Genomic DNA, 25,715 nt, shown 5'->3' with positions numbered 1-25,715 from the left:
ACTCAACTCAACTAAGCCTTTGTCCCAAACTAGTTGGGGTCGGCTAGCGAATAGGCTAATCAACCTCGAAATTGGTTGATCCCCAAACATGCTATAACACCACTGACTAGCCCTCAATTCTGTCCTTGGACTTCCTCAATCACGTCCATAAAGTGCCAAGGATAACTGGCACCTTCACCCATCTATTCACATTCAACAGGTCTCCTTCCACAATAAGGTCCTTTAGAAGATCTTGACCCGCACTACAAATCCCCAATAGGAGAGCGATGACTTCGGCAGTGTTGGAATCACGCCTTCCAACTGGGTCAGAGAAAGCCATACTAACTTCCCCCTTGTGTCTCGCAACAACCCCCCAATGCCGTCGGACATGAATTAAACTAGACGATAAAGGGCGGAGGGGGGTTGCTAAGCTGATTTTCATCACAATTCCTCTTAATTGTCGAGGCGGAGTAATTATGGAACTCAGGGCCCACTAGGGAATATCAGCTCCTGAAATGCTCACACATTTTTCGGAACACCCTCAGAAACTCTATTGTTTATTTCCTTCCAGAGGATCTACAGAATTGCAACTAACACCAAACCCTATAGAATTCACCCCTCATCGACCATGGGGCAAAAGAGCACTAATCCAACAAATCAGCGGCTTCGCTCGCAAAAGTACAAGCAATCCCAACCATCTACAGAATTGCAACTAACACCAAACCCTATAGAATTCACCCCTCATCGACCATGGGGCAAAAGAGCACTAATCCAACAAATCAGCGGCTTCGCTCGCAAAAGTACAAGCAATCCCAACCATCTTAATGCAAAATACAATACCTTTTTTTGAAAGATAAGGAACAAAGATATGGTCCACTGACTTCCCATCTGCCACACGTAGAGCAAGAGGAACAAGAAGCCGGTTGAATTATCAAATTGAGAACTTTCCATTCGACTCAGGAATACAGATTCTTCTGTCTATGCTGTCACTCTTAATGTCGTCTGGATTAATTCTGCACAAGTAACGCCCCAACTCTGGATTTCTCTCTAAAAAAAGTTTATGCAGAACTGAATATTCCAATCCACCTTACCAATCAGCCTAATAAAACAATCATTGGCATACACATGGAAAACAATCATCGGCATACACATGGTTAAGTGCATTTCCTTAAATTAGGAGGGTTGTATATCAATTCGATTCTTACAATGCAGGTCTATTTTTATTTGTCGCGAACTATTCTAATTTACTATGTTTTATTGAAAAATTGTGAATTATTGGTTGAATTCCATGGAATATAGGGAGAGCTAATTATTTTTTGTTGAATATCTCACAATTTTTTCATGGAAATTTTCCATGAACATTTTGCTCCTTTTTCCCCAAAAAATGACAAATTTTGTAACTATTAACTTTTTATTGAATATCTCACAATTTTTTCATGGCAATTTTTTCCAGGAACATTTTCCTGCTTTTTTCCCAAAAAATTACAAATTTTGGAACTATGAAACTATTATGACTCGCAGCAATTGAGTCATGGTGAGATGCGGCAATGTCAATGTGAAACGTAGAAATTGCAATCATCAATGGAAAAATTGCTAACACGATGAGGACCCTAGGAAGTTTTAGCGACGATGATATCATTAGAGGCAAAATACAACCATAAAAGTCAATTCAATATTCTGCCCCATTAGAAGAGCCAATGGAAGAGGATATTCATGCTTGAAATTTTTGGACCCTACATCAAGGCCAAGAAAACTTGTAGTGCGCGCACGCGCAATCGCATGTGCGTGTGTGTTTGCATGTGAGCATGTGTGTGCGTGTGAACATTATGTATTTCAATTTCCAATGGAGATAGTTTGTTTTGGTCTTGTAAACGACTACTTGTGAAGGGATTATAGCACCTTCTCTTGTATTTTGCATTCTATAGTAATGTCTATTTGGCATTTGGGCGTGCTTCAAAGGCCTTGGTTTTCGCAGATGCACGTGGTCATGCAGTTTATACCCCCTGCTCCCTGGAGTTCTGCTAGAAATTAATGTAACCTGGAGCGTGTGTGTGCGCGCACGCGTGTATGCGTGTGTGCGTGCATGCGTGTGTTGTGTGTGTGCATGTGGGGGAGGGGAGGGGGCGTTTTGCTTGGGCTCATCATGGGTTTGCACCCCACTGGAGATCTTAACCACGATGGAAGGTGGAAAAGCTTTTCATAAACATCTTTGATATCACTAGACTAGAGTATTTTACAATATTGTATTTTTCGTTTTAAGAAAGGAAAAGGTTGATTTTGTTTCAACATTATGTGCTCTTAAGTGTTGAGATTGGACATTTTCTTCCTTTGCTCTACTCTTGCTTTCCTATATACTTAAGAACAAATTAATCCTTACATGCTTTTCCAATACTTAGTTAAGTCAGTGTATTTGTTTTATAAACAAAACTATTTAAGAAAGTTGTGGCATACATTCTCAATATAATATTCTTATGCAATTAATTACTATCAAGATGTCGTTACATTTATATCATTTTCGGCATTTCCATTTCTTCTAGTTCATTCCCTCATACATTGTAGAATGCTACTCATAAGATTTTGTTGCAGCAAAGATTTCATATTGCACGTTGGTGGGCCTGTTTGGGCATTGGATTGGTGTCCTAGGATTCATCAAAGGACTGAGCATCCTATTAGTTGTGAGGTACTTTCAAGTTTTAACCTTGAAACTGGTATTATTTCCCTTTTGCACTTATGGATTCACAACAGCAACACAATACTCTTTTACCTTCTGTTACTGTATGTTTGATGGGAAAGGATTTGGTGCTTAAACTTTTTTCTTTTTTTCCCTCTCCTCTGCACCTTTAGTTCCGCACATGTGTGCCATGAGATTGAGCTGTTTGTTCAATTGGGCCATAGCCCGTGTCCCACTTTTTTTTATCAATGCTACCGTCTGGTGGAATTTTGAGGACTGCAAATGGAATGTTGAAAAAAAAATTGAACAATGGTCATATTCGGCCAGGAGAAGTCCTCCAGCCGGATTGTTAGGATACTCCAATCAGTGCGAATTTTGGGCAATTGTCATCCATGGTGGGGCTTTCCGAAGGAACGGTCCGAATCTCATGCCTATGGGCTACATTTGTAGGTTCAAGGTTGCTGATAGGAGGAGAAGAAATAAGTCTTGAGCACTTTACTAGATAAGATCTATGCATGTGGATATATCTATCTATCTACCTTCTGTATGTTTACCATATGGATAGGTATGTGTGTGTGTGTGTATAAAATATACGGATGATGTGACATAAAATGTGACACAGTTGCTACATCCCTAGTAGCTGTTTCGTGTTGTGTTGTGCAAATGGGTAGTCAGTTTCATTTGTCTGTATATGTTCCTTATCAATTAGGTATTAGGTAGTGTTGTTTGATCAATCTTAGGTATTAGGCTTTTGAGATTGATATATGAAGTATACTCCACATGAGACGCTGAATACTATATATAAAACCTCAGAATCATCTCGGTGCCCTCTGTCCTAAGTGAGTTGTGAAAAAGAGTTTTTATTAAGGAGCTGTCATGCTGAGAGCCCAATACATAAAACATGATATAGTTCCTATATCCTATGTGTTATTTTCTGGTTCGTATGATGTAGTACAAGAGGGCAATTCCTAATGACTTATGGGGTTTTGCTAAATATGAGTAAGTTGTTAATGTTGTTTAATTAATCTTTGGTATTACGATTTTGAGCTTTAATATGTAGGTATTCTCCCTACAAAATGTGAAGCAGTAAATTTAAAACACTAAGTTGACTTCGTACTTGCCAAGGGCCTGAAGAATTTGGAAAAAAGAAGAAGAATGGCTCTCAAGAATTTGAAAAATTAAAAATGAACAAACTATGGGGCATGTGTGTTTCGTTGTCTCAACAGGTTTGTGGTTGTGTGATCGGGACTATCCAAGATGCCATGAAGAATTAATAAGTTAAGAAGGCAGGGCCCAGCGTTAATGTTCAAAGAATTTTAGTTAGTTTTTAGAGTATTGTTTAAGTCTTTCAAGTCACAGGGGGTAGTAAAGTCTTTCCTTATCAAAATCACTCAACTTCTTTGAGTTGTAAGTTTTTAAGTAGGCCCCACACATATATTATGAAAATTTTAAGTGGGGAGAAAGTATTTTAAGTCATTGATGGCATTTGAGTCCAAAAGTGGTGTTTTTTAGTTTAGGGTTCTAGAATATTCTAGTTCTCTTTCTTATATATGTAGTGTCATGTTACTTTTCTTTTATGCTATGATAGAATGATTAAAGAATTGAATTTTTTTACTCGTGTGGATGTGAGTATGGTTTTTAAATTTCGGCTGAAATACTGAAATTTCGACCTAAATTTTGGATTTCGGCCGGGACCAAACCGCTACCGAAATTTAAACTGAAACTGAAATTGCCACCGAAATTTCAATCCTTGGATGTGATTTATGTTCTTAGGGTGCGATGCCTTGATCCTCATGTTGCAATCTTCTTTTTCTTTGGTTTGATGCTGAGGAAAACTCTTGGTGGGCTGTCTTGGGATAAATGTCTTGTTTCTTCATTATTTGCAATCTATATTTTCACTATTTCTCTCTTCTTTTCTTGGTATCTTTCACAAAAAGAATTTGCCTAGGAATTGGAAATATTCCTTTCCCTTCCCTAAAACCTCAAAACCATAATTTTTTCTTTTGTTTTAAACATCTCATCTCATCCTAAACCCTGTGTCTCTTAGTCTTGCCAAAAGCTTTGCCTCCACCTTGTCAACATGTCTGTACCTTTTCGGTATACATCTACACTTTTTCGACATGCATCTACACCCTTCCAAGCCTACCCTAAATCTAGTAGAAATATTTTTCCAATCTAATCAAATAGTAAGATCCAAAACCCTAAATTTTACCCCCATTCCCTACTACAATAATATACTCTTGCCAGTTAGTTCAAATATCTATAGCTTGCATAGACTATTTCCTTTGTCCGTACCTTATTCTTCACCCTAGTCGGTTAAAACCTGAGCCTAATATTTTAAAGATACCCCCTTTCATAGATTGCCCCGCCTCATTGTATTTTTAGTTAGTCAAATAGAAATCATACAACTACAGTAGGGGCTCTAATAATTATTATTGCGGTTGACGGCATTTTATACAAGGTATCAGTGAGTATTAATTTCCAGATAGGTGTTGTCCATTCCCCTACTCCTAGCCATGTGACACTTCCTCTGTCCAACTCTGTCCTTGCCTTTACCATGTTTCTGATGCACAAGGTTTTATTCCTATCTATCTGGCAATAAAAAAAACTCGGCGACCTCCTATAACCACTGACAAGCAAGATTCTAGTACTGTTGCCCTGCCTACATCTACCATAGGAGTTTGTGCCACTGCCACGCCAGAGTCCATGGCTGTTACGACCACCACAATGAATTCCAGTGGAGATTCAACATATACTACATAGTGACTTACAGTATGTACTTTGAACAGCATTATTGGCCATATACTTTGAACAACGTTTCATAATAAGGTACTCACTTATGTCTTATATCACTGGTTTTCTTAATTAAATATTGGAAATATGACAGTATAAATTACCAGCATAGGAACAATGCTGGTTCCTGGTTAGAAGAATAAGATACACTAGATTATAAATTTATGAGCATTTATTGGAGTCCAAGCTGTACATATATACTACTTGAAGCTTGGTTAGGTCCAAAACGAAGTGAACTGACAAGTTCTTAGTTGAGAAGGCGCCAGTTCACAGTTGAGAAGGCAAGTTTCTAGACACCGGTTGAAAGTTAGAAGTGTTTATGATGGAGCCTATTAATTGATGAAACAAAGTCTGAGTTACTACTTTGTTGCTTAACCCTTTTCAACTAAAAGAACGGTTTTATTAGCATTGAGTGCATTCATTTTTTCAGATGTTTTAACTGGTAATTGGATTTCAGTACTGGATGTAGTATCTTGGCTTGGAAGTTGTCATTTTTCATGATTACGAAAACCAATGTTTTTTAATTACCTTACCATCTTGTTTCATTTTCAGTATCTTGCTGTTGTCATTTTTTTTCATGATTGTGAGAACCAGTGTTTCTGAATTACCTTACCGTCTTGTTTCTTTTTCAGTATCTTGCTGTTGCTGCTCATTCTCCTCACTCTTCATATCACAAGATAGGTGCCCCATTGACTGGCAGAGGTGTCATTCAGATATGGTGCCTTTTAAATGTTTACAGAAAAGAGGAACCAATTCCATTGAAGCCCAAAAAGCGGGGTAGAAAGAAATCAGTCACATGTGAATCTTTAGATGATTTAAGTAGTAACAGTGAAAGAAGATTAATAGTAAAGGGTGACATGGGAGATAAGTCAAGCCAAGGTGGCTATAGTGATAATATTAATCCAATTTTGGCAGCCATGAATGGGGAAAATAAATCTTGTGATGCAGTGTCGCAAGCAAATGACAGCTGCAGTCAGGACGTGACGGCACTGGGGTCGGAGGTTGTCCGTGAAGGTTGCCTGGGAGTTAGCATGGGTAGTTCATTCCTTCCGAAGGATGTTGCTTTGCCTAGGGTCATGTTATGTCTGGCCCACAATGGGAAAGTTGCATGGGATGTTAAATGGCAGCCTTACAATGTTAATGATTCTCAATCCAAGCATCACATTGGTTACCTTGCTGTATTGCTAGGAAATGGTTCTCTAGAAGTGTATGATATTCTCCTTTTTTTATTTCTGTTTTTTTCTTGTCACAAGTGTTCATTATTTATGTTTTAATTTTTACTTTATTAGTTATTAAATGCCTTATTTTAAAAAAATGCTGCACCTCAAGAACTGCATTGTTTTATGTCATACTAAAAAACACATGCCGAAAGACTCTCTGGGTGCATACTTGAGGAGTCTGTTGAGTTCTATTAGTTGGTCATTCTGTCCCTAATATTTATATTTTGATTACATTCAGCTTTTTCATTCATGTATCCATATCATTATAGTCTACTTTGATAGTACATTTTGCAATTGCCTCGGCCATTCGGCTCGGCCCGTTTTTAAAATTTTCCGTCATTCAAAAAAAATAATTTTCTCAGCTTCTATAGAATAGAAATTAAATTGATAGTTATTAGTATCCTTGCAGTCTGGCCACAATATTGGACCATATAAGGGAGGATATGTCTATCCCTACTTATGCCATGTAGATATTCTCTTCTATTAGTCTTGGTTGCATTGTTCTGAAAAGGTTTACTCGGCACTTGAACCTATGTTTGACCGCCTCTTATTTTCCCAGTTTTGGGGGGCTTGTCCTTGACCGCCTCTTATTTTTGCTTGACACTTGAACCTATGTTAGGGACTACCTTATATTTATTTTTTCACTTCAGAAATTCTGCTTAATGACTTCTGAAAATCCGATGTAGGGGGGTCCCAAGTTATACTAGATTGGCAACACAATGAGGAGGGAGAATATGGTTGTTTAAGAAATAGAATCTACCAATTTTAATACCTTTAAACCGATTTTAAAGATTAAGAGATCAAGAATCAATATTCAAGCATACAAGTTAAATCTAATGGTGCAATGCAAATAAAAGAGCAAAGAGATAGAAAGAGTGCACCCGAGATTTAAAGTGGTTCGGTCCTCAAATCTGAGGCCTACTCCACTCCACCAACCAAACCCGTTGATGGCTTCACTATTTGATCTTCTTAACCTTGGCGAAGATCGAATGCCAATTACAATAGCTTTAACTTTGGTGGCTATCCTCACCCCAATAGCTTTAACCTCGGTGGCTATCCTCACCACGGAGAATAGGCTACGCTTCTCCGAATACTCGCCCGAATACAACACTCGAAGGTTTGAAAGAAAGAAATGAAAAATCCCTCACAAGGGTTACAAAATGGATGTACAAATTTGAGCCTATGATCCAAATCCTAAAGATGGTGATGAGAGGCACAATTGAAGTTTGATTCACTCTTGGATATTCAAATGAAGTTTTAGAGTGTTAGGATTGATTGTTTTGAATGTTTAGAACACCCATATTTATAGGAAAAACAAAATATGACCGTTCAGTGGCATTACAGTAATTTCTGGAAAAACACCAACGGATATAAATCTAGCCGTTATTAGTGTTCTCGGAGTTCCGAGAATTCTCAGAGTTCCGAGAAAGAATCTCGGAGTTCCGGGAATTCTAACAGAATCTTAAAAATGTCTACTGGACCATTTCTCGGAGTTCCGAGAATAATTCTCGGAGTTCTGAGAAGCCTATGAAGAGCAGATTTTCAATTCTGTTTGGGCTTCCAATTCTCAACCAAGATGGGATTGCTATGAGGGTTCCAAGGTGTTGGAACTCCACAATTACAATCACTTGTTTATTTAGGGTGTGTGAGATTAACTTAATTATGCCTCTAAAAACCTAATCTAGGTTTGGATCAATTACATTCTAAAAGACAAAAAATGGTCTTCAATATGAATTTCTTCATGTCTTCAAGTCTTCATGACTTCTTGCTTGATGACTTTGGCCTTCCAATTAGTGGTCCAATGTGGGCTTCTTGGCCTTCAATCCAAGCATCCTTGATCTTACCTTATCATGATCTACAACTTAGACAATCAAACACATTAGTGATAAATGATCACTGGGGTCGGAGGTTGTCCGTGAAGGTTGCCTGGGAGTTAGCATGGGTAGTTCATTCCTTCCGAAGGATGTTGCTTTGCCTAGGGTCATGTTATGTCTGGCCCACAATGGGAAAGTTGCATGGGATGTTACATGGCAGCCTTACAATGTTAATGATTCTCAATCCAAGCATCACATTGGTTACCTTGCTGTATTGCTAGGAAATGGTTCTCTAGAAGTGTATGATATTCTCCTTTTTTTATTTCTGTTTTTTTCTTGTCACAAGTGTTCATTATTTATGTTTTAATTTTTACTTTATTAGTTATTAAATGCCTTATTTTAAAAAAATGCTGCACCTCAAGAACTGCATTGTTTTATGTCATACTAAAAAACACATGCCGAAAGACTCTCTGGGTGCATACTTGAGGAGTCTGTTGAGTTCTATTAGTTGGTCATTCTGTCCCTAATATTTATATTTTGATTACATTCAGCTTTTTCATTCATGTATCCATATCATTATAGTCTACTTTGATAGTACATTTTGCAATTGCCTCGGCCATTCGGCTCGGCCCGTTTTTAAAATTTTCCGTCATTCAAAAAAAATAATTTTCTCAGCTTCTATAGAATAGAAATTAAATTGATAGTTATTAGTATCCTTGCAGTCTGGCCACAATATTGGACCATATAAGGGAGGATATGTCTATCCCTACTTATGCCATGTAGATATTCTCTTCTATTAGTCTTGGTTGCATTGTTCTGAAAAGGTTTACTCGGCACTTGAACCTATGTTTGACCGCCTCTTATTTTCCCAGTTTTGGGGGGCTTGTCCTTGACCGCCTCTTATTTTTGCTTGACACTTGAACCTATGTTAGGGACTACCTTATATTTATTTTTTCACTTCAGAAATTCTGCTTAATGACTTCTGAAAATCCGATGTAGGGGGGTCCCAAGTTATACTAGATTGGCAACACAATGAGGAGGGAGAATATGGTTGTTTAAGAAATAGAATCTACCAATTTTAATACCTTTAAACCGATTTTAAAGATTAAGAGATCAAGAATCAATATTCAAGCATACAAGTTAAATCTAATGGTGCAATGCAAATAAAAGAGCAAAGAGATAGAAAGAGTGCACCCGAGATTTAAAGTGGTTCGGTCCTCAAATCTGAGGCCTACTCCACTCCACCAACCAAACCCGTTGATGGCTTCACTATTTGATCTTCTTAACCTTGGCGAAGATCGAATGCCAATTACAATAGCTTTAACTTTGGTGGCTATCCTCACCCCAATAGCTTTAACCTCGGTGGCTATCCTCACCACGGAGAATAGGCTACGCTTCTCCGAATACTCGCCCGAATACAACACTCGAAGGTTTGAAAGAAAGAAATGAAAAATCCCTCACAAGGGTTACAAAATGGATGTACAAATTTGAGCCTATGATCCAAATCCTAAAGATGGTGATGAGAGGCACAATTGAAGTTTGATTCACTCTTGGATATTCAAATGAAGTTTTAGAGTGTTAGGATTGATTGTTTTGAATGTTTAGAACACCCATATTTATAGGAAAAACAAAATATGACCGTTCAGTGGCATTACAGTAATTTCTGGAAAAACACCAACGGATATAAATCTAGCCGTTATTAGTGTTCTCGGAGTTCCGAGAATTCTCAGAGTTCCGAGAAAGAATCTCGGAGTTCCGGGAATTCTAACAGAATCTTAAAAATGTCTACTGGACCATTTCTCGGAGTTCCGAGAATAATTCTCGGAGTTCTGAGAAGCCTATGAAGAGCAGATTTTCAATTCTGTTTGGGCTTCCAATTCTCAACCAAGATGGGATTGCTATGAGGGTTCCAAGGTGTTGGAACTCCACAATTACAATCACTTGTTTATTTAGGGTGTGTGAGATTAACTTAATTATGCCTCTAAAAACCTAATCTAGGTTTGGATCAATTACATTCTAAAAGACAAAAAATGGTCTTCAATATGAATTTCTTCATGTCTTCAAGTCTTCATGACTTCTTGCTTGATGACTTTGGCCTTCCAATTAGTGGTCCAATGTGGGCTTCTTGGCCTTCAATCCAAGCATCCTTGATCTTACCTTATCATGATCTACAACTTAGACAATCAAACACATTAGTGATAAATGATCACTGGGGTCGGAGGTTGTCCGTGAAGGTTGCCTGGGAGTTAGCATGGGTAGTTCATTCCTTCCGAAGGATGTTGCTTTGCCTAGGGTCATGTTATGTCTGGCCCACAATGGGAAAGTTGCATGGGATGTTACATGGCAGCCTTACAATGTTAATGATTCTCAATCCAAGCATCACATTGGTTACCTTGCTGTATTGCTAGGAAATGGTTCTCTAGAAGTGTATGATATTCTCCTTTTTTTATTTCTGTTTTTTTCTTGTCACAAGTGTTCATTATTTATGTTTTAATTTTTACTTTATTAGTTATTAAATGCCTTATTTTAAAAAAATGCTGCACCTCAAGAACTGCATTGTTTTATGTCATACTAAAAAACACATGCCGAAAGACTCTCTGGGTGCATACTTGAGGAGTCTGTTGAGTTCTATTAGTTGGTCATTCTGTCCCTAATATTTATATTTTGATTACATTCAGCTTTTTCATTCATGTATCCATATCATTATAGTCTACTTTGATAGTACATTTTGCAATTGCCTCGGCCATTCGGCTCGGCCCGTTTTTAAAATTTTCCGTCATTCAAAAAAAATAATTTTCTCAGCTTCTATAGAATAGAAATTAAATTGATAGTTATTAGTATCCTTGCAGTCTGGCCACAATATTGGACCATATAAGGGAGGATATGTCTATCCCTACTTATGCCATGTAGATATTCTCTTCTATTAGTCTTGGTTGCATTGTTCTGAAAAGGTTTACTCGGCACTTGAACCTATGTTTGACCGCCTCTTATTTTCCCAGTTTTGGGGGGCTTGTCCTTGACCGCCTCTTATTTTTGCTTGACACTTGAACCTATGTTAGGGACTACCTTATATTTATTTTTTCACTTCAGAAATTCTGCTTAATGACTTCTGAAAATCCGATGTAGGGGGGTCCCAAGTTATACTAGATTGGCAACACAATGAGGAGGGAGAATATGGTTGTTTAAGAAATAGAATCTACCAATTTTAATACCTTTAAACCGATTTTAAAGATTAAGAGATCAAGAATCAATATTCAAGCATACAAGTTAAATCTAATGGTGCAATGCAAATAAAAGAGCAAAGAGATAGAAAGAGTGCACCCGAGATTTAAAGTGGTTCGGTCCTCAAATCTGAGGCCTACTCCACTCCACCAACCAAACCCGTTGATGGCTTCACTATTTGATCTTCTTAACCTTGGCGAAGATCGAATGCCAATTACAATAGCTTTAACTTTGGTGGCTATCCTCACCCCAATAGCTTTAACCTCGGTGGCTATCCTCACCACGGAGAATAGGCTACGCTTCTCCGAATACTCGCCCGAATACAACACTCGAAGGTTTGAAAGAAAGAAATGAAAAATCCCTCACAAGGGTTACAAAATGGATGTACAAATTTGAGCCTATGATCCAAATCCTAAAGATGGTGATGAGAGGCACAATTGAAGTTTGATTCACTCTTGGATATTCAAATGAAGTTTTAGAGTGTTAGGATTGATTGTTTTGAATGTTTAGAACACCCATATTTATAGGAAAAACAAAATATGACCGTTCAGTGGCATTACAGTAATTTCTGGAAAAACACCAACGGATATAAATCTAGCCGTTATTAGTGTTCTCGGAGTTCCGAGAATTCTCAGAGTTCCGAGAAAGAATCTCGGAGTTCCGGGAATTCTAACAGAATCTTAAAAATGTCTACTGGACCATTTCTCGGAGTTCCGAGAATAATTCTCGGAGTTCTGAGAAGCCTATGAAGAGCAGATTTTCAATTCTGTTTGGGCTTCCAATTCTCAACCAAGATGGGATTGCTATGAGGGTTCCAAGGTGTTGGAACTCCACAATTACAATCACTTGTTTATTTAGGGTGTGTGAGATTAACTTAATTATGCCTCTAAAAACCTAATCTAGGTTTGGATCAATTACATTCTAAAAGACAAAAAATGGTCTTCAATATGAATTTCTTCATGTCTTCAAGTCTTCATGACTTCTTGCTTGATGACTTTGGCCTTCCAATTAGTGGTCCAATGTGGGCTTCTTGGCCTTCAATCCAAGCATCCTTGATCTTACCTTATCATGATCTACAACTTAGACAATCAAACACATTAGTGATAAATGATCACTGGGGTCGGAGGTTGTCCGTGAAGGTTGCCTGGGAGTTAGCATGGGTAGTTCATTCCTTCCGAAGGATGTTGCTTTGCCTAGGGTCATGTTATGTCTGGCCCACAATGGGAAAGTTGCATGGGATGTTACATGGCAGCCTTACAATGTTAATGATTCTCAATCCAAGCATCACATTGGTTACCTTGCTGTATTGCTAGGAAATGGTTCTCTAGAAGTGTATGATATTCTCCTTTTTTTATTTCTGTTTTTTTCTTGTCACAAGTGTTCATTATTTATGTTTTAATTTTTACTTTATTAGTTATTAAATGCCTTATTTTAAAAAAATGCTGCACCTCAAGAACTGCATTGTTTTATGTCATACTAAAAAACACATGCCGAAAGACTCTCTGGGTGCATACTTGAGGAGTCTGTTGAGTTCTATTAGTTGGTCATTCTGTCCCTAATATTTATATTTTGATTACATTCAGCTTTTTCATTCATGTATCCATATCATTATAGTCTACTTTGATAGTACATTTTGCAATTGCCTCGGCCATTCGGCTCGGCCCGTTTTTAAAATTTTCCGTCATTCAAAAAAAATAATTTTCTCAGCTTCTATAGAATAGAAATTAAATTGATAGTTATTAGTATCCTTGCAGTCTGGCCACAATATTGGACCATATAAGGGAGGATATGTCTATCCCTACTTATGCCATGTAGATATTCTCTTCTATTAGTCTTGGTTGCATTGTTCTGAAAAGGTTTACTCGGCACTTGAACCTATGTTTGACCGCCTCTTATTTTCCCAGTTTTGGGGGGCTTGTCCTTGACCGCCTCTTATTTTTGCTTGACACTTGAACCTATGTTAGGGACTACCTTATATTTATTTTTTCACTTCAGAAATTCTGCTTAATGACTTCTGAAAATCCGATGTAGGGGGGTCCCAAGTTATACTAGATTGGCAACACAATGAGGAGGGAGAATATGGTTGTTTAAGAAATAGAATCTACCAATTTTAATACCTTTAAACCGATTTTAAAGATTAAGAGATCAAGAATCAATATTCAAGCATACAAGTTAAATCTAATGGTGCAATGCAAATAAAAGAGCAAAGAGATAGAAAGAGTGCACCCGAGATTTAAAGTGGTTCGGTCCTCAAATCTGAGGCCTACTCCACTCCACCAACCAAACCCGTTGATGGCTTCACTATTTGATCTTCTTAACCTTGGCGAAGATCGAATGCCAATTACAATAGCTTTAACTTTGGTGGCTATCCTCACCCCAATAGCTTTAACCTCGGTGGCTATCCTCACCACGGAGAATAGGCTACGCTTCTCCGAATACTCGCCCGAATACAACACTCGAAGGTTTGAAAGAAAGAAATGAAAAATCCCTCACAAGGGTTACAAAATGGATGTACAAATTTGAGCCTATGATCCAAATCCTAAAGATGGTGATGAGAGGCACAATTGAAGTTTGATTCACTCTTGGATATTCAAATGAAGTTTTAGAGTGTTAGGATTGATTGTTTTGAATGTTTAGAACACCCATATTTATAGGAAAAACAAAATATGACCGTTCAGTGGCATTACAGTAATTTCTGGAAAAACACCAACGGATATAAATCTAGCCGTTATTAGTGTTCTCGGAGTTCCGAGAATTCTCAGAGTTCCGAGAAAGAATCTCGGAGTTCCGGGAATTCTAACAGAATCTTAAAAATGTCTACTGGACCATTTCTCGGAGTTCCGAGAATAATTCTCGGAGTTCTGAGAAGCCTATGAAGAGCAGATTTTCAATTCTGTTTGGGCTTCCAATTCTCAACCAAGATGGGATTGCTATGAGGGTTCCAAGGTGTTGGAACTCCACAATTACAATCACTTGTTTATTTAGGGTGTGTGAGATTAACTTAATTATGCCTCTAAAAACCTAATCTAGGTTTGGATCAATTACATTCTAAAAGACAAAAAATGGTCTTCAATATGAATTTCTTCATGTCTTCAAGTCTTCATGACTTCTTGCTTGATGACTTTGGCCTTCCAATTAGTGGTCCAATGTGGGCTTCTTGGCCTTCAATCCAAGCATCCTTGATCTTACCTTATCATGATCTACAACTTAGACAATCAAACACATTAGTGATAAATGATCACTGGGGTCGGAGGTTGTCCGTGAAGGTTGCCTGGGAGTTAGCATGGGTAGTTCATTCCTTCCGAAGGATGTTGCTTTGCCTAGGGTCATGTTATGTCTGGCCCACAATGGGAAAGTTGCATGGGATGTTACATGGCAGCCTTACAATGTTAATGATTCTCAATCCAAGCATCACATTGGTTACCTTGCTGTATTGCTAGGAAATGGTTCTCTAGAAGTGTATGATATTCTCCTTTTTTTATTTCTGTTTTTTTCTTGTCACAAGTGTTCATTATTTATGTTTTAATTTTTACTTTATTAGTTATTAAATGCCTTATTTTAAAAAAATGCTGCACCTCAAGAACTGCATTGTTTTATGTCATACTAAAAAACACATGCCGAAAGACTCTCTGGGTGCATACTTGAGGAGTCTGTTGAGTTCTATTAGTTGGTCATTCTGTCCCTAATATTTATATTTTGATTACATTCAGCTTTTTCATTCATGTATCCATATCATTATAGTCTACTTTGATAGTACATTTTGCAATTGCCTCGGCCATTCGGCTCGGCCCGTTTTTAAAATTTTCCGTCATTCAAAAAAAATAATTTTCTCAGCTTCTATAGAATAGAAATTAAATTGATAGTTATTAGTATCCTTGCAGTCTGGCCACAATATTGGACCATATAAGGGAGGATATGTCTATCCCTACTTATGCCATGTAGATATTCTCTTCTATTAGTCTTGGTTGCATTGTTCTGAAAAGGTTTACTCGGCACTTGAACCTATGTTTGACCGCCTCTTATTTTCCCAGTTTTGGGGGGCTTGTCCTTGACCGCCTCTTATTTTTGCTTGACACTTGAACCTATGTTAGGGACTACCTTATATTTATTTTTTCACTTCAGAAATTCTGCTTAATGACTTCTGATGATCCTATCAACCGCATACAGGTGGGAGGTTCCTTCTCCTAGCATGATCAGGACTTTATATAGTTCTCGGTGCAAAGAGGGGACAGATCCTCGCTTTATAAAACTAACGCCAGTATTCAGATGCTCAAAGATAAGGTGTGGGGCCAGGCAAAGGTAAACACTAGTTTGAATAATAAAATGTGTTCTGTAGTACATTATGAATTTCTGGTCGTGAAAGATGAAGTATCATGTGACTTTTAGCTTTCAGAATCCTGGATGTTTTATATCATTCACTTGATTTCAATTGTAAACTATGAGAAGATTATTTTCTGTTTTTTTCGTCTTGTAGTTAATAGTTTCTTTACATATGATTTAGAAAAGTTGATAATTATAAAAGATGAGCTATTTTGACAATTATGAACGTAGAAATGGCTGTAAATTTGTTCTAAGGGAACAACTTCCAATCCCTAGGTTTTTATTAGTTGCTTCTTCTCAAAATTTTAAAAGGCACTTTTTGTTTGATCGTCTCCCTATTGACATGACTCATACTTGCTAATCATTATAATTCATGAGTCCCTTGGTTCTATACTGTAGATTCATGAAACTGGAAGATGGGACATACCCTAGCTGAGGTCTCTGTTTTAATGTGTGCAAGTATAGCTCAAGTTTATATAATTGACTTGGAATTTCTCACATCCTTCTTTTGTCTTTCATCTGGTGCAGTTTCTTTGAAAAATTATATATATATTATATGTGTGTGTGTGTGTGACACACACACACACACACATATATATATGAAATATATATATCGGGGGTGGGTGGGGGGGGGGGGGAATTTCGCGGAAAGCCATTTGCAGCTGGCTTTTGCATGTGCAAACGGCCACACAGGTTGACTTTTTGACATGTTTTGTCTTATTCAATTATTCATCTGAGGTGGATATTCTCACGTGCAAAAGCCAGCCGCAAAATGGCTTTCCATGAAATTGCCTAGCAAATCCCTATATATATTTATATATACAAACTTTGTGAAATTTTTAGTACTTAACTGTCCTGTTGCTCTGTCCACATTCTTATTCTCTATTTCTCTCTGCAAAAGCCAGCCGCAAAATGGCTTTCCATGAAATTGCCTAGCAAATCCCTATATATATTTATATATACAAACTTTGTGAAATGTTTAGTACTTAACTGTCCTGTTGCTCTGTCCACATTCTTATTCTCTATTTCTCTCTGACTATCTAGAATGTGTTGTTAAAACAGCATTCCTCTTACAGTGGAGTGGTCAACTTCAGCCCCGCATGAGTTAATCCTAGCTGGATGCCATGATGGAACGGTAACTTTTGCTACATGCTCTCTAGGAAAATTTATTAACTATGCCCAGTTTTTTTGAGACGTCTATTGTCGTGTTAAAAAAGTGGTTGTCTTGATGGTAATTTTGAGATTTCTTTGTTGGAATTGATACTTTTCCATACATTCAGGTTGCACTGTGGAAGTTCTCTGCAAGCGGTTACTCTCAGGGTATTGACATTACATGCTCCAGTTATACAATTGCCTTCATATTCTTTTTACTTCACCATTGTGATTGAATATCCTTTTAAAACAATAACAATGTATTGGCAGAATCTATCCTTGTAAACTTGTAGGATCATTACATAACTTCTAATCTTGGTGGAAAGGAAAAGGGTGTAAATAGTACTGATTCTGTATTTTTTGGTCTTATAGGCAGAATTTATCCTTAGTAAACTTGTAGGATCATTACATAACTTCTAATCTTGCTGGAAAGAAAAATGGTTTAAATAGAAGCGATTCTTTGTTTTTTGGTCTTTAGTAGTGATTTTGTATTCTAAGAACCATTCTTTCACTTTTAAAATACGCTGGCATTTAAGAGTTGAATTTCACTCTGCCTGTCTATTGGCAGATACAAGCCCTTTGCTTTGCTTTACTGCTGATACTGTTCCTATAAGAGCTGTAGCTTGGGCGCCCGACGAAAGGTAAGTGGTGCTTTATTATTGATTTTGATGTTAGCATTCTTTTTAATGTGTCGCTTATCTTATTAAATCTCAGTACCAGTTCTCCTTGTATAGTCCAGTGGGTCCTGACTTAGGTCACATTACAATCTTGGAAAGATATTTTTTCATACATGAAACTGATGTTTTCAACATGCTATTTGATAACTTGAATTAGGCCACATTACAAACTCAGATGTACAATTAACCTTGCTCTGGCAGATCTAGATTCGACCATGCGAAGTTCAAGAGGGAAACAAATGTGTGTGTGTGTGTGTGTGTGTGTGCGCATATATATATATATATATATATATATATATATATATATATATAGAGAGAGAGAGAGAGAGAGAGAGAGAGAGATTTGCGTGGCTTGTCTGTAATTCATCCTTGACTCTAAAACATTACAAAATATACATCAATGACATGTACAATTACAATAATGCCCAGTATCTAATGTTGCTCTCTCTAACACCAAGAATGTTGGAGCTCAGAGAAACAAATTAAGAATAAAATATGAAGTTAGCTCGTTGGGGTGGATATAAAGAATAAAATCCCCTTAGAATAGCTATAAAACGGGACTAAATAAGGCTAAAATAGGAAAACTTAAAAAGTTCAGACTGAAAATGGCCCAAGTGCGTAACGAAATTCAGACTGAAAAGTTCGGCATGATTATTAGTAGTGGTTCCCTTACCAATATGATTATTTGTGCCGGTTTCCTTACCAGTATGAGACGGTATGATTATTTGTATCGATTTCCTTACCAGTATGAGATGTTTCGTCTGTTTCAGATATAATTAAGTGGTATTGATAACTTAGCATATAATAGAGACATGTTGGGATCTTATTTCCCACTTGTGGCAAACATTTGGAGCTACCAAAGCACATATTAGCTACTACAGAAGAATATGCATTGGCCTAGATGATGCTTGGTGGTTCATGCGTTTTGTTCACTGAATTTGAATTACTTGGATTCCGTGGGATGGCGGAAAGTGCGAAGTATGCCAAAGGGTTGATCCTTGCTCCTTAAGTGGGCGGTAGGTGATATTCAATTCCTGCAGGGTAGAACTAGCAACACTCGAGAAACAGTTTCAGTGAGTGGGGAATGTAGGGATACCGGCATTCTAAATTGTACTGTGACGGTGGCTCCATACCGGATAACAACTAAGCTACGGGTCGGAAGGGAGACAGCTTTTTTGATTGGACTATTTCGGACGCGCGCGCCCACGGCCAGAACGCTTCCCCTCGGGTTGAGTAGTCAATGAATTGGGTTATCCACCCGATACCCTAGAATAGCCATACCTTACACTACTATGTTACTCGCAGCGTCAGCCTACATGTAGCACTTTAAGCAGCAATCAAAGGAGTATCATGCCATCCTGCGTTCGTGTCTTAGGCCAAGCTGCGGCAACTTACGAGGGGTTGTGTGTTAACGACGTACATAGCATAGCGTATTCGCGTACAAGACACCAAGCTGGGAAAGCAGCAAGAAGCCGCTTGACCAAGAGCGTATATTTGTGGTTTGGAAATTGTTTGGGCGCCGAGTCCCGATTAGAGCTGATGTAGTTGATTTAGATCGTTTGGAAGAGCGAATAAAATCTTGCTTTGTCGAGAATTCCCCTTAGACCCTCGTTTCGTATACTCCACTTGTTCCCTTTGTAAGTAAGCTATTTTTAATCCATAGATTGTGAGTGAGCTTAATGCTTTGGCTCATCGTGAGACCTTGTTTGTTGGTATGCTTGCCAGAGGACTGGCAAGAAAGTCCCAACTTCACCTTCTGACTTCTAACTAACCTCCGACTCCCAGGTCGATAACTAATTAACGGCGGTCGTGTTGGTGTTCTGCTTAACCGGGCTCCATACACCGCCGCCTACCCTACATGGGCCATTCTCGTCGATGTTGCGCCACGTTTGGCGTGGTTATTTGTAGTGGTTCCCTTACCAATACGAGACTGTATGATTATTTGTGTCGGTTTCCTTATCGGTATCAGACGGTATGATGTTTCGTCCCTTTCGGACGTAATTAAACAGTTTTTTTTTTTTTTTGAAAGTTGACAGATTTCATTAATGTTGAAATAGCATTCGGGACCAGTAGTCCCAGCCTGCCGTTACAAACATTACAGATGTTTCCCGGATAAATCCGAGGTATTACAAAAAGGCATGTTTGCCATTACCATGCCTTATAGGCTGCATTAATTACAGATATGAAGTTATATCAAAATCCTCCCGATTTGCTCCCGCCTTAGCCAAAGTGTCTGTCATCTCATTTGCTGATCGTCTGCGGTGTTCAAGTGTTGGGTTGAGGAATCGCATCAAATCCAATATTTCCACAACAGTCTCCTGTAGTTGCCAAGGGCCCTTTGCTGTTTCAGTAGCCCAAGCCACTACATTGGATGAATCTCCTTCCACTATAAGTGGATGCTGATCATGTCCGCACGCCCATCGCAAGCCAAAGAGTAGAGCCTTTACCTCAACTTCATTAGAGTTGCATGTCCCACACGGTCCTGAGTATGTCATGATAATTGTCCCAGATGAGTCTCTGATTACTCCTCTAATCCCTGCCCTTCTTGGATTACCAAAGGAGCTGCCATCAAAGTAATTAAACAGTTTTGATAACTCAGCATATAATAGAGACATGTTGGGACCTTATTCCCCACTTGTGGCAAAGATTTGGAGCTACCAAAGCACGTATTAGCTACTGGAAAAGAATATGCTTTGGCCTAGATGATGCTTGGTGATTCATGCATTTTGATGGGACATTATCATAGTCTTCTAGTATGTTATGTTAATTTTCTCAAATTAAGTTCATACCAGAATTTATTTCCAGAGCAATGCTGCTTTGTTATAATATTTATATAGATAGATTTAAGGAGACTATTTGTTGGGAATCTCAATCTTATGGGTGTTCACTTCAGCTTTATTTTTTTGCTACTCATACCTCACAACTTGAGAATCGGAAACCATAGATGACTGTTTTTGTCATATGACAGCAACAGTGTTTTCTGCTTTTGTTTTAGGAGAATTTTGTGGCTGGATTGCTTTAATTTCTCAGGCTTGGATGAAAAGGCCTTAAAAATAAATTTCCCTTTCCGAATTTAAATTTTAACATGTCTGATTTTAATAATTATTAAACTCGAATATTTATCTCAAATAATTGCATTGAGAGCAACCGTTTTTGCTTGGCTGTTGGCTGGAGATTCTGTCTTACCTGGGATCCTATATTTGCTGGCTGGATCTTTGAATGCCATAGGGATTTGTTCTTTGTGATATGGAGGATTTGGCTCCCAATATGTCTCACTGCCAAATTTTGAGGTCGCATGGATTTAATGTTGTTCTTGAGGACCCTTGGTTCAAGTGTCAACGTTGATAATAACAATTTAACGATCACTGACCACACACTGGGTTTGAGTTTTTCTCTTTCATTACTGTAGGTTGACTCATGAAATTCCTTTATATTTTCTGCATCACACCTGCAATGGATGGACACCAAATTTAATGGATAATGAATTGGGAAGTCTTGGGGTGCTGTTAAACTTCGATGTTGCAAAAAAAAATTCCTGTGCTTGGCCTAAGGGCAACATCAAATGCCATTTTAGTTTTAAATTTGTTCAGATCTTTTATTTATTTGAAATTTCTGAAAAGTAATATATGGTTTACAGTGATGCAGAAAGTGCAAATTTAATAATGACTGCTGGACATGGACGTCTAAAATTTTGGGACATACGGTATGTATGAAACTATGAATACCTGCTTGGTTTCATTAGTGTTTTCAAACAAATATATATTTGCTCTCTATCTTTTCATCTTTGCTAGCAGATCTGTTATTTGGTGACTGTCTTGCTATTGCCAACTAAATTAGGATATTCACATTTTTGGGTTTTGTTGTTTGGATTGGAGGCATATCAACGCTAATTATATTTGATGTCGAAGCTTCCTTGTCCTCAAACAAGTGTATTCGTTTCAATCCAAATCTCTCAAAAACCCCATAAGATTTCATTGCCCAAAGGATGGGTCCATTATTTTCAAGTTGGTATATGCTCTAAATTTTGAGAAGGTTTTAGCACTGATTCTTGAAAGACCCAATGAATACCACAGAGGTGAGTTGGAGTTGAGACCTAGATGACAGCACGAAACTTTTTTGCGCAGAGGAGGGATGGATCCCAAGATGTACTTTGTCTGGGCAGCTCGATTGGAAGGGGAACTTGTAGTTGTGGCTACAAGATTGAGAGCCTGAAAGACACCTATCTCGATATTATAGAAGCAGGCTACTCGGTTTATGAGGCGCTTCAACTTTGGAAATACATAGAGACTGTTGTAGAAAGAACCCCATCTTAATCGGTAATGGGAAGAATATCAGCAACTCGACTCGCTCGTCACCTTGATGTAACCATGAGTACTCCTATGGATCTGGTAGTGATAGTGAACGGCAATCTTTTGGCCGAAGGACCTTACAGATTGGGAGGCGAGATGGTCGAAGGGAAGAGGTCTTCAAACTAGATAACATCAAACACCATTATGGATCTATTAGTGAAGGTGAGCGACACGTTTTTGACCAAAGGATCTTGTCGAGGGGAAAAGGAAATGGGAGAGGTGTGTCTAGATTCAAGCCACACAAGCGAATGGCAAAACCTTCCGGGGAGGATTGGGAATGCTCTAGTTGTGGTTATTATAATTTTGGGGGACGAAGTCGATGTAGAAAGTGCTTTGTGAAGACTTTGGAAGACATTGCGTTGCCGGAGTTTGATGACGGAGACCCCTCTAAATGTTTGGAGGTAACAAATGATGTCACTGGATATCATGCAAACTTCTGGAGTTAATTGTTTATGGTAAAGAGATTGAGGAACGCATGAAGCTTCTCAAGTCATGCTTGATGGGGCGTATGAAAATTAGAAACTGGAAGCTTGATGAGGCTTGGGTGTGGGCAAAAAAAATGGTGGGGAATGCCCAATCTCTAGAAACCTATGTTAATCAACACCAATGAATTTCTATTCAGATTTGAATCAGAAAAACAAGCAAGAGAAGTTTTATATTGGGGAGGCGAGGCCATGGGAAACTGCTTTGCCTCTTTTGTAACCATGGCATCCAACTCTTAATAATGGGGCTAAATCCATTTGGATAAGATCCTATGACATTCCACTTCACGCGTGGATACCATCGACGATCTAGTCCCTTGGTAAGTTATTTGGTCAGGTCCTTCAAGTTAAAATGCATGGATACCATGATCATTGTATGGTTTTGCTTCAACAAAAATTCTAAACCTACACTGGAAACATTTATGTCCATTTATTAATTTGAGGGTTGAGAATATAAGTTATTTAATAAGAGTCATGAGCATTTTGGAAGAAGAGATTATTAATGATGGGATGAACACTAATGACACATCCCATTTGGAAGATATGTCCCACCCTGCGAAAGGGGACAAGTCTGGTATATTGACACTTGAGGATAAGGTAATCTCTGGCGAGATGAGGAAAGGAAACCAGCTCGAGCCTAGACAGGCGAACCGTTGAAGAACCCTGAATTCAAATTTGAATTGGGGTCTAATAGGGCAAAAAGATCATTGGCTGGAATGATGAGATCTCCACAAGCTGACAGAGATAAAAAAGCTCTACATCAGGGAAAGGACAAAGGACCATTGTATCCCAGTTTCAAATTTGATTTTGGATCAAAGGAGGTTGTGTCCTCATTGGCCGGGACGATGAAAACAGGGCATCACGCGGCTGAAGATGGTTGGCTCCCGGAAACGACTAAGAGTAGGGCATTAAATGACCCTGCCGGGGTGTGAAGAAAATGGGGAGTCAGAATAGAAGGGAGGCGAAACAAAATATTAAATATCGTTGAGTCTCGAGGATGGAGAGAGATGTCATTTCACCGGTAAGAGATAACCATCATTTGGATCCTCATGAAACCACCCATAGATTTACTACATCGCGTCCCGATTCAAGATATCGAGGAAAATACGTGAAAAGGTATATGAAAGGATTTCGTACTAATCCTGCAACTTACATGCGCCAAAGTTACGAAATCGAGAAAAGTTATCTATTAAGGCACTCAAGAGTCGATTCATTCCTAGGTATATGAAAGGATTTCGGACCAATCCTGCAACTTACATGCGCCAAAGTTACGAAATCGAGAAAAGTTATCTATTAAGGCACTCAAGAGTCGATTCATTCCTATATAAAAAAAGGGAGGGTAAGGGTTTTGGCAGATACGAATCAAAAAAGAAGAAACTTGTCTCTACCCTCCTTGATCTCTTGGAGTTTGTTCACATGGACAGAAGTTGCAGCTCCTTTGAGGAAGAAAGAAGTCTTGATCGAACGGGTAAAAGGAAAATGCCGAGGGGGAAGGCTTAGGAGTTGATGAAACAACGTCATTCAAAAAACAAGGCCATGCCAAACGATTGAAGCGCCAGCGATCAGCCTCACGTGGTTAAATTACACAGACGTATCTAGAGCATCAGTGGAAGAAACTCTTAGAGGAAACTAAAGGTAAGGAAGATGAAATTGAAGCCCTTACAGGAAAGAGATCGATGGAAGAGGTCTGCATCCCTCTCCATGAGCTGCCCCATTTCAAAAAGGCGTTGGCTTAAGAAAAGAAGACTTTGGAAGTGGAAACGGATTCGGGGGAGGTGGATTGGGAGAAATTAGTCAGTAGTCAGGAGACTGCTTAATCCAGAGACTCCATGGATGTTGACCTTAGCGGGATGATTAAGAGTTGTCTGAGAAGGGCCGAACAGGATTCGGTGGATGAGAATGTGGAAATGGTGGATAAGGAGGAGCAAGCTTCTCGAGAAGAATTTGATGAAATGTTCAAAGTGGGCAAGAACCTGGGAATTGGTTTTGAGGAAAACGCGGAGAAGATAAAGGAGATGCTTCTGGAGATTGAGAAGCGTGATGCGATTGAGAAGGGGAAGACGCCAGCTAGGGGGAGCAGGGAGCTAAAGGCTCTCAAGAAGTAAGGGGATCTTATACTTCTCTGGTGTAAATGTTTTTGGTGGTTTTCTGTGTTTTTTTCTTGGAGGTCTCTGTTTTTCTGGAAGGATTGTGAAGGTTGTTTGTGTCTTGTCTTTGTCTTGATGGATGGAAGGGAAGTTGCTGATGGTCTGGTTATGTGACCCTCTACCTTTATTGAGGAAATGCACCCTTAATGAGATTTTCTGAGCGTGCTTGAGGGACTTTTGGTCCTTCGCTGCTCGAGGATTTTTCCTCCGTGGATCTCTACTTTTGCTAGGGTAAAAGGGTGCATGAAAAGTTTTTTTATGAAATGTTTTTTACGAGCTTCTGGATGAAGTTACTCTCGGTTTAGTGAAGTTGGTAATTTGGGGAGGGGGGGGGGGGGGGGGGGGGGGGGAGTATGTAACCTCTCTTTGTAATTTCCGTAAGAGTTTTTGGGCATAAGAACCTGTTCTTGTTAACGATTTCAGTATATAAATATATTGTCAATTTTCAGAAAAAAAAAAATGAATACCATAGCACTAGATAGTCATGATTCATGCCTTTCATCCATGTTGCGATGAATGAGTAGTTGATTGTTCAATTTCTCTTCTTTCTTACACAACGTGCAAATGTTAGCTAAGCTAATTATATATATATATATATATATATATATATATATATATAGAGAGAGAGAGAGAGAGAGAGAGTAAACAGTTCCTGAGGTGGCGCTAGCGCTACCTTATATGAGGTGGCGCTCACTAAACATAGGGGGCCCACTTTGTTTGGATGATCCAAAGCATTCATTTGATAGGCCCTCACATAGATAGGGTGCCCACAAAAAAATCAGGTCCATAGGATCATCCTAACCCTTCCATTTGTGGAGGTTTAGATTTATGGAGGTTTATACCCGTCCATTTTAACCTCCACAAATGGAAGGGTTAGGATGATCCTATG

General features: G+C 38.6%; 1 protein-coding gene across 1 annotated transcript in view; it reads left to right on the top strand.

Annotated features, from left to right (window-relative positions):
• The window catches only part of LOC143863350 (Transducin/WD40 repeat-like superfamily protein), a 43,085-nt gene that overhangs the window by 3,849 nt on the left and 13,521 nt on the right, over nucleotides 1–25,715 (top strand). The window contains exons 4-11 of the mRNA XM_077374031.1: nucleotides 2,566–2,659; nucleotides 6,076–6,677; nucleotides 14,940–15,158; nucleotides 15,867–15,998; nucleotides 17,082–17,154; nucleotides 17,300–17,339; nucleotides 17,740–17,812; nucleotides 21,486–21,551. Coding sequence (XP_077230146.1) covers nucleotides 2,566–2,659; nucleotides 6,076–6,677; nucleotides 14,940–15,158; nucleotides 15,867–15,998; nucleotides 17,082–17,154; nucleotides 17,300–17,339; nucleotides 17,740–17,812; nucleotides 21,486–21,551 — 1,299 coding nt within the window. The remainder of the gene's footprint in view (nucleotides 1–2,565; nucleotides 2,660–6,075; nucleotides 6,678–14,939; nucleotides 15,159–15,866; nucleotides 15,999–17,081; nucleotides 17,155–17,299; nucleotides 17,340–17,739; nucleotides 17,813–21,485; nucleotides 21,552–25,715) is intronic.

This window comes from Tasmannia lanceolata, unplaced genomic scaffold (assembly GCF_043159265.1).
Source record: "Tasmannia lanceolata isolate RefF3 unplaced genomic scaffold, GAP_Taslan_0.1 ptg000044l, whole genome shotgun sequence".
Classification (NCBI taxonomy): Eukaryota; Viridiplantae; Streptophyta; class Magnoliopsida; order Canellales; family Winteraceae; genus Tasmannia; species Tasmannia lanceolata.
The sequence above is the reverse complement of the archived record's forward strand: the minus strand, read 5'-3'. Positions and strand labels throughout refer to the sequence as shown.